This window comes from Acomys minous (assembly GCF_964271855.1).
Source record: "Acomys minous genome assembly, chromosome: 15".
NCBI classification, from domain to species: domain Eukaryota; kingdom Metazoa; phylum Chordata; class Mammalia; order Rodentia; family Muridae; genus Acomys; species Acomys minous.
In genome coordinates, this window is record NC_140497.1 from 34,299,247 (window position 1) to 34,309,495 (window position 10,249).

At 41.4% G+C, this 10,249-nt stretch overlaps 1 protein-coding gene across 24 annotated transcripts in view; it reads left to right on the top strand.

Annotated features, from left to right (window-relative positions):
- Window positions 1-9,697, top strand: part of SORBS2 (sorbin and SH3 domain containing 2) — a 203,954-nt gene extending 194,257 nt beyond the window's left edge. For 22 of the 24 annotated variants that reach the window (XM_084758917.1, XM_084758907.1, XM_084758924.1 and 19 more), the window contains 3 exons: window positions 1,200-1,249; window positions 5,259-5,365; window positions 7,446-9,697. In XM_084758917.1, coding sequence (XP_084615043.1) covers window positions 1,200-1,249; window positions 5,259-5,365; window positions 7,446-7,507 — 219 coding nt within the window. In that variant the 3' untranslated portion in view covers window positions 7,508-9,697. The remainder of the gene's footprint in view (window positions 1-1,199; window positions 1,250-5,258; window positions 5,366-7,445) is intronic. The other 2 variants (XM_084758922.1, XM_084758912.1) reach the window with 1 other exon arrangement.
- Window positions 9,698-10,249: the final 552 nt, after the last annotated feature.

The following is a 10,249-nucleotide window of genomic DNA, read 5'->3' on the forward strand; positions in this document are numbered from 1 at the left end:
AAAGACTTGAAAGCTTGGAAAATACTTCATCTGCACTGAGTAGACAGTGTGGGTTGGAGACGGTGGGTAAATTTAAGCAAAGGACTGTTCACAGAACTCATACTGAACAAAACCACAGGGATCCCAGTCCACCCTTGGACTAGAGGTTTCTATGGACTGTTCCAGGGGACATCTGTCTAGCTTATTATAATCAATAATAATTCCAAGCATAGGTCCTGATGTCGGTGGACATGGCCCTAATAACTAATTCCGTTATATTGGAGTCCGGGCTCTGACCTTGTTATGTCAGCTGATAGCTGCCACTGAGCAGAAAATGTTTGAAATGAATGGCTGAATGCATCTCTTTTCCTCAAACGCACCATGTAGATGGTCGATTACGCTCAGCTTCCATGTTCAACCAATGTGTTAAATTTCATTCTCTGAAGTGTTTGTGTGGCTGCACAGGATCTCGTCATTTCCAATATTATAAGTATCTATTACAGATACTGGTCTTGATGCTTAGTTTAAAAAGAAAGGAAACTCTTTTGAGAGTTCAGTGCACTGGGAATTTCTACCAATATTTCTCTTCTAAGGTAAAGCATTATGTGTTACCTGGATATTGTCCGTTGCGTTCTTATTAAAGTCCACTGTGTTCCCCCTTCGAAAATTGCATGTGCTTCCCTGACCCAGCCCCCGCCCTATGGAGAGCAGAGAATTTAAGTTCAAATGCAGCATGGGATGCCCCGCTACTGACATATTCATCTGTACCGTGTGTGGCAATGTCGTCTGTGAAGGAAAAGCTCAGGGCGAATGCGGTTACTGCTAGACGTGGCTTCCTTCTGCTTGTCTGAGAAAGCGCTGGAGAATGAGGTTGAGCGAAGGCGCCCAGCCTTTCTGCTCTTGTGGTTTCATGTCCTTCTTCTTGCCATATTCCTGACCTTGGAAAAATCAATGGGACTAAACCTCAACTTTCCCTTAAAGCTCACAGAGACCATATTGTGGATGTGTCCAAAAAGTTTGAACCTTGGCTATTTTGATTTAAAGCACCCTTCAAAATACTTGAATTATTAAGCGTACAGAAGCCCTCTTGTTTGGCAGATTTTTTTCCCTTCCTCTTGGTTTTTTACAACAGGAAATATTAAATGCCATGCCATTACCCAAATTACCTTTTAATGATACCAGTTCAAACACTGATGACATTCAAAATTATTTCATTTCAGCCACAGCGCCCTGCTTTCTCTCATGAAAACCTTCACAGTGGGGGAGAACCGTAAGTATCATTCTTATCCACTAAACCCAAGACTAACCCTGACCCACCGCATGGACAATATATGTACGACACAGACCCACAGACGCAGTAGGCTTTGTACATGGAGAGATCAAATAGTGAACGTGTGGTCTGCAGCACAAGACATCATCACAAGGTTTTGCATTATCAATGAGAGCAGACACTAATGTTTAAGGAAAACAGCAGGACTGGAGAGGTGGCTCAGTGGTTAAAAGCACTGGCTGCTCTTCCAGAGGACCTAAGTTCAGTTCCCTGCATCCACATGGTGGCTCACAACCATCTGTAACACCCTCTCCTAGCCTCCGTGCGTCCCAAGCACTCACGTGGTGCAGATACATACATGCAAGCAAAACACTTATACACATAAAATTAAAATATAAATAAATAACAAAGGAAAACAGAAAACAATTCACGCACCAGGAAAACCTTCCAGAGTTGCAGTGACTCCTACAATGTATAAATCTGTCTCTTCCTCTGCAGCCTGTATAACTGGTAACCACAATGTTGTTTTTCCATTTATCTGAATGCTTCAAAAATACACCTAAGGTCTACTTTAGTAGTATAGTTCTAAAATTATAACACATGCTTCAAAATGTCTTCTGAAAATAGCAGTATTAAAGTACTCACTACTGTTTAAATGCATGATGCAATGCTCACTGCACCAAGAATGTGTGTTCTCAAATGTTACTCCCAAATTCCCTCTCCTTTCTGATACATATGTCAAATCAACCTACAAGAATCACACATTGCCTTTAAGTGCCTCATTTGTCCTACTGTGGCTCAATTTACAATAGATACATAAATAGATGATTGATGATGAAGATAGATGATAGATAGATAGACAATAGATAGATAGATAGATAGATAATAGATGGATAGATGATGAAGAAAATAGATTGATAGATAGATAATAGAAAGAAAGAGGATGCTTCACTTCCTATTGACTCCTGCCTATGCTGAGTCAAAAGAGACATCGAAAAGCCATACCCATAGTCCTTACCCTGCCGTGTACACCTGAGCTTTCTGCCCAAACTCTACTCACTTGGTGAAAAACACACTGACTCTTTGTGGTCAGGCCCCAGTGCATAACTGGTCCGTTTTCAGCACCAAGAGCCCCTCCTTGTTCTTCATGGCTGAAAACAGGCCCTTTGGATCTCATCACTCTCTGCAAGTGCCTCTCACACCGCATGGCCATGAAGGCATTCTCCTGAAGGCGTCCCTACCACAAACTAACTAGCTTACACGTGGTGACCACTGAAAAACCTTGTTTAACTGGAAACACTTAAGAGTGGCTTGTAATAATACTTCTGTTGTTCTTTTACATGTGCAAACAATGATAGGATTAAATCACGAAATTATGCTCTAGAGCTGTTGTTCAGTGTGATGGCATTGCCAGCGTGTTCTATTAAACAGCTTTCAGGGCATACAAGCAAGTTGTGTTCTGTTGTGTTTTTTATGTCATATGCAGCTGTGACCATTTGGCTGTTCTAAAAATCACAGAGCCCACGGGTGGGGAAAATACAATTTCAAGCCTAATTCTTTATCAAATTTGTGTTTTGTTGCAGCCTTAACTAGAGGGATTATGGAATGTTAGCTAATTACATGTATTTTAAAAATATTTTCTGAAGCAAAAGTAGAAAATCTAAGCCATGTTGCTATGGTTCAGTTTAGTGACAATAAAAGATGCAGGTTATAGAGAAATTAAATGACAGACTTATTTTTGAGGCAGTCTTGACCCGCTTCCCCCCCCCACCTCCATCTCACCTATATCTTTCAAAGAGGCTTTTTAAAATTTTATTTATTTAATTGGGATGCATTTCCTGTCGTGCAACACTGATTTTGAAAGCCAGCAGAAGTAGAAGAATTTCCAGGACGGCTTGTTTATGTTTCCATAAAAATGTTTTGTGTGTGAGTGTGATCTAATTAAGCCTCTATAGAAAATAAATTCTGACAAGCGTACTTGGCTTTCATCATATAAACACGAGCCGGAGTCCATGCCAGTTCTGGTTTGTTAGTTCCAGGGACCTCGAGAGTCTTTCAGGCAGTTGGAGTTTGCAGCCTTAAATAGGCCTGTAAGTGGGCTGGAGATCCACCTCAGTAAGGCTAGAGGCTGAGAACCCGACTGGGAGAATCCACCTTCCCAAAGCAACCGCAGAGTGCATCCAGTCACATACCAGCCAAGGATGACCATGTCCCTCATATGCGTGAGAATTGACAAGGGCCCTTGCCGAAATTCCCTTTCCCTGGAAGCATCCAAACCGCATCATTCTACCACCTGACCAGCCTCAGACACTAACCAGCACATGAACAACAAAATGACTTTCCTCTTTTCCTGACGCTGGCCCCAGGCAAACGTCTTTAGTGAGGTGGCCCCCTCCCACTCTTACTTGCCACCTCTTTCGAGGGTCCCGCTTTGTTTCTGTGCTTGAGCACATACTGAAGACTCTCCCAACAAAAGACTTCAGAAGATTACAAATGGCTCAAAGTATGTAAATGCCTAAAACGGCCCACTAGAAGAGACCATTATTAACAAGAGAAGATACCTCTAATACGGGAATTGTAGGGTTAGGTCCCATCTAGGAGGGATGATGGTTTTTATGGAAAGGCAAAACTCTTTCCTGGAACTCCCTGAAGCCCATTTTACCTGCACCCCGTGATTAGGAACAGAGGGAGCCAGGGAGCCTGCTGCACATTTATAGCACAGTCTTTGAATTCAAGTGCTAGAATAGCTTTATTCTATCAAAATATGATTTTTCTGCATCAATAAAGGAATTTAGAAATAAAGCATTCTTGTTACAGAGTAGAATTCAGTATCACTTACTTTTTCATGGTGGCCTAAAATAAATCCAGAGTGCCCTCCAGAATGTTACTATTTTCTTATATTAGCACAATTATATGACAGTTATAAAAAGCAATGGGAACAAATTTAATGGTTGGTCCTTTTAATCTTCTAATTATACCAGTGATAAGTTATATCATGAAATTATCCCACTGACTAAACAAATCCTTCCCATCTCTTTTAGCCTCTATGTCAGCCTTTACTTTCCAAAGTACCAGTCCATGCTAACAGTAACAAAATGTAATAGTCAGAGAAGTCAATGCCAAATAGATTCAGTTTTCAAATGCAGTACTGGTCACTCTCTCTCTCTCTCTCTCTCTCTCTCTCTCTCTCTCTCTCTCTCTCTCTCTGAGTTCCAAGAAGAAAAAACAAAATGGCAGCATTCTTTCAGTAATTATTTCTCACATCTGATTACTTCAAAGGAGACTTTTTAAACTCAAAGACATTTTTTTCTTCCTGGGCACATTTTTCAAGTCCATGCTCTCCCTGTTGTGCTGGGTCAGGAATGGCCACGCATAAAGCCTCAGGCTTTTACCTAGGTGAATAGCACAAAGTCATCACATTTCAAATCCTGATTCAGATTATAAAACTAGTCTGCTTTAAGCAATTTCCTGTGATAAACATAGTCTTCCTTTTATAGTAACTCCTATTTATTATTTGCAAAATGTGTGTTTGAAACATTCTGCACAATTCAGCTCAGAATCATTTAAGAATCCCATTTCCAAGCCTCCACTATCTGCTTATGGCTATGGCTAGCTAAGTCTGTAATCCCTCTTGCTAATACAACTGCACAATACAAATACCGTTAATTAGTTCCATATTCTACATTGCTATGTAGCATCTGAATCATAGAAAGTATATGTCTAGACAACTTAAAAGCAAATATAAAAATGCTTTTGCCTGATTCATGAATATTATAATCTTCCCTGAATATTTTTCATTGTAAGTTTTAAAATGTTATTAAAAGTGGTATGATTCCCGTGAGAACGTGAATGTTTCCATTGATTTTACGTGCTTAGCAGGGACTTAAAACACTCCTAACACAGCGTGTTGATAACAGAAATGTTAGAGCTGAAATGAGCGTTGTACTAACTTGTACGATGTCACGGAGAGGTGACCTAAATTAAACGTGCCCCGTTTGTCCTGTTTAAGGTTTCAGGCTCTGTATAACTATACTCCTAGGAATGAAGATGAGCTGGAACTCAGAGAAAGTGATGTCGTTGATGTGATGGAAAAGTGTGATGACGGATGGTTCGTGGGTACGTTGCTTATTTATTCTCAGACACGTGTGGGTGTTTTCGTCATCTGTTTGAATTTGCTCACGTGCACGGTTCACTGTGGCAATCGATCTCTCTTTGAATCCATGGCGCAGTGTATACTCCCAAAGCCGCTGCATTTTAATTCAGTGCCGCATTTACTGCTTCGGTTGGATGTGATTTTCTGCTAGTTTTATTTCAACCCATCCAAGCACATGTCTTTAAATAGCACCAACAGGCAATGGCGTGGTGTGACAGTAACGAGAACGAAAACACACCTTGCTATGTCCGGCGGATAATGTCAGTCAGCAGGGGAAATGCGACTTGGTGTGGAGCAAGATGAAAGGAGAGCTGACGCACTTGCTAGGTCTGATGTAGCAATTCTGAAAGTCTAGGGCTCCCCCTCGTTAGTAGAAGGGAGAACTTCCTGCTGTGCCACTTCAAAGGCAAGCCCATCCATAGTTACCATCCCAAAGACTGAGAGCTCAGCCAGGAAGCACGTGATTAGCATCGCCCACGCCTCAAGTGTTCAGCCCTCAGCCCGAAAAGAGAGTTGGGGGTGGGGGGTGGGGAGTGGGAGCAAGGAGGAGGATGGAGAGGAGGAGACAACATGGGGTCATCTAAGGAAATACGTGTAGACAAAAGCATACACCCAGACACAAAGGGAAGAGAGGAAAACGGAAGGGGTGGGCACGGATGAAGAGGTGCTCAGCCATTCAAACAAACTAGGTTCTGTTCTCAGCACCTACGTGGTGACTATTAACTGCCTGTAACTCCAGCTCCAGGGGGATCTGATGCCCTTTCTGGGCTCTATAAGCACTGTGAACATGCAACACATAGGCATGAACTCATGCAAAACACCCATACACATACTTTTTTTAATTTAAAAAAAAAATGTGAGAGGGGGCTGGAGAGATGGCTCAGTGGTTAAGAGCACTGACTGCTCTTCCAGAGGTCGTGAGTTCAATTCCCAGCAACCACATGGCGGCTCACAACCATCCACAATGAGATCTGGTGCCCTCTTCTGGCCTGCAGATGTACATGCAGGCAGAGCACTGTACACATAATAAATAAATAAAATTTTTTTTTAAATGTGAGAATGAAAGATTTCTCTAGACTGTCTAGCAGTGGTGAGATAGTGAAAGAAGTGAAGCCACATGGGCCAACACATGCGTTAGAGTCTATTGTTTATATCAATAGCCATCTAGAACAAAGGCTTACATACGTGGTTCATAGGAATAACAATCTAACCAAATCAATAAATTATAGAATATTAATGACAGGTAAAATTTGAGAGGCCCAAGCCAATCCACTGTGCCAAAATACAAAAGAATTTATTGTACAGACTTAATAAAGAGTATACAAAGAGCTGTGGTGTTTGAAAGCACAGGTGAGTCTAAGGAAAGTCATGTGTGCACTTGGTTTTAACTGGCCACATTAGAAATCACTCTCAAACGGTTGAACTCCATTCCACATGCCCAGGCAAGCGGCGGCCAATCTTCCACATTTTTTTTTAATTCCATGATTTTCAGTTGCTAAGGATTCTATGTGAAGAACGTAGCAGTGCTTTTTAAGTGAGGGAGGTAGCGCTGGGCAGTGGATTATAACACTGGTGATGTTGGCACCGTCCCACGTAGCGGCCAGTGTGGCACCCTCTGCCAAACAGGCCTCCTGTTCCTGAGCCAACCCTGACTCTTGCGTTTTACCGGCCATCTTGTCCCTCTGCAAGCCTCACGGTGATCTCTTATTCCTTGTTTGGCACCATGCTGACCTAAGTCCTACCACTGAGCTCTTCTGCAGACAGTCTTTCCTCTTGAGTGGCGGGGCTTCCCCATTTAGCTCACTGTGATGGAAGTCTACCGTTTATGCTCATGCTCAAACACTGGCTACATCAGGCAAGACGAGTACATTGCCTGCCTCCTCTTTTTATTGGCTTAAAGCGAGCTGTCTTTATTCTTTCCCCCAGACTCTCTAGAGCTTGCCTTCTCAGTGAACCCTTGTAGACAGGAAGCCTTCAAGCTGACAGAGTAACCTGGCATTTCATTGCTGTGACACACTTTTCATTTATTGCTTCTGTTTTCAGGAACTTCAAGAAGGACCAAATTCTTTGGTACTTTCCCGGGAAACTATGTCAAGAGGCTGTGAACCACCTCACTCCTTCTTTACTCCACATTTCAGCAACACATCTGCATAACTCACCTGAAACATCCCAGCAGGGTCTGTTGCTGTCCTGCCTTATGGCTTCCAATAGGCCATCACCTGTCATCCCACCTGCTGCCACCAAATCACCAGCAGAGTTGACTGCCGCTGTGAGCCTTAGGGAGGCTGGGAGCTTTAGGGAAATGTGGCAGACTTACACTCACATAAATATGCAGTTTCCTGCTTTCTTCCCTGAACCTTGAAATGTTTGTGTATAGAATCAGAATGAAAGTCATTCTATTAAAAAAAAAAAGAGTGAAATAATTAAGGAAGAAAGAAAGAGGGGAAAAAAGACTCTGCAAGAGACTGTCTGGTCTCGTGGCTGTATCCCCACCTCTGTGGAAGGTGTTCTATCCTCAGGAAGCCAGAAGATTGTTTTTTGAAATGCTATGGTTTGCATTTTCACTCTCAGCTTGGCAGTATATTTTCCTTTCACGAGTTTGCCTAGTGCCCTGGTTTACACTATATGACAACTATCCTTCAGCTATTGTTTGCCTGCACTTATTATTATGTTGTTGTTTTATGCACAGTGATTATGAAATCTAGAGCGAGTAGGGAAGTTCATTGAGATGGGTGGGATGTTTGTTGGTTGCATTGAATTGGCCCCTTTCTTTTGTACTTATTAGGAGTGCAAACAGAGGGTGATTAAGAGCCGTTGGTCACTATTATGAGACTACAAAAGGTTTAGCCACACTACAGGACAAATCATTGTTGTAAATTTTCATTGCTGTTTCATATTAAAAGGTAACCATCAGCATCATGAACAATGAGCTCTTAGTGTTTTATTTATCTGTCAAACCTTAAAAGCAGTGTTAGTGAGAGAGGCAAAGAGATGAAAGTGATAGCAGCAGGTCAGTTTCACTGCATGTACACTTACATGTTTGAGATTGTATGAGGACATATAATTCATATGCTGTGTTGTACATTTTATGGAAATGCAAAAGAACCCCACATTATTTTATGGAGTACTTCGGGGGCACCCCGAGTGTTAAGGCTGGCTTTAGCAAGGATGATGATCAATACAATTATTTTTACTACGATAATTATTTTTCTTCTATGGAATCCAGAATCCTGACTCCATTTGCAGACAGGAATATATATATATATGTTGAGCCTGATTTTTTCTGGTGTGTGTAATATACTTCCTAGGAACAAATTGGGCACTTTTTAGAAATAATGGTTAAATCATTCAGGTTGCATTTCCTGCCCCCAAACAGATCTACAAAATGATCCCGAACCTGAAAGGTTTAATGGCTTCACGGTGCCTGCGTTCCACATACCCTGAGACTTAGCTTTGTATTTTGAATGAATTTGCATAAGATATGTTCATCTTTGAATCTTTAGCACCTTATAGACAAAACTTTTTATGGCTTTCCTTACGTGGACAATGCTTGATCTTACACAACATATAGACTCTAGCATTTTGTACATATGTTTGTTCTTTTCTCTCTCTCTCTCTCTCTCTCTCTCTCTCCTCTCTCTCTCTTTCTCTCTCTCTCTTTCTCTCTCTCTCTCTCTCCTCTCTTTCTCTCTCTCTCTTTCTCTCTCTCTTTTTGTACAGACTATTTACTTGTTAAGAAAACAGGAGGTTTTCCAATTTGGTCTTTACCCTGCATTCAAATCGAATTCAAACTCTTTCAGCAGTCCCCCTTTATGATATCTTCACAGACCACAAGCTAATGTGACCCTGGGAGATAGCATCCACACAGAATTCTATAAATTGAAAAGATCATCGTAGCCAATCTAAAATGCACATAAATGCCGGTTACAGAGGAGCATTGTTGCAGAGGGGGCGGGAGAAGGGAGATAAAGAAACACCTGTGAGAAACCCACTTGACTATCCAGTTCACAACCAGCTTTATATTACAAAAACTTGGGAATGGAAAATCTGCCAGCCTACCACATACAGCTTTGCTGAAAATAAAATGAATACTTTTTCACACCATTTATGAAAACAAATATTCAACTCTGTTGCCTGTTATATTTAAGAAAAAATGCTGTTTCTATTCTCTGTATCTGATTTTAAAAGGAAAAAAATATTCATACCTGGCTTTCAGGTGATTGACTTTGAATTCTTACAAGCAAAGGTCATTGTGTTTTCTTGAGTAGATACCTAATAAATTTTGCTTGAAAGTACTTCCACCTTTCTTTGGCGTTCATGTAACCTGTTTTATTCCAAGGTATTAGTTATGTCTGTGTTACTTTGACACACAAATGGAAAAATGATTACTTGCATCAACTGGGAGGAATATTTTAAAATTTACCACCAAAGCTCGCTTGCTAAATCCTCTTGACTTAAATATTGCTCTTCAGCCAAGGTACCACATTCTGCATTCTGCCTCAAAACTGGCTATTTCCCAACGAGTTAGTTTATGAGCACCCATCTTGAGCCTTGTAACTGCTTACTGTAAAGATCTTTACCATCATTGGTCTCAGTAAACTTCAGAGTTTCTGCCACAGAGGGAGCATCCCTTCCTACCACACTAACAACAAAGAGCTACTGCCACTTGGGCCCTTTCTAGTACAATACCTTAGCCCTTTCTTGATCCATCCATTTCAACCCACATCCATGTCTGGCAAATACTCTGGAACATGGTCCTTTCCTGCCCTTTCAGTTCAACAACATGTCTTATTGTTTCGATGGCTACTCAGTCTCCTCTATGCCACTGGATTTCTAATATCTTTAGC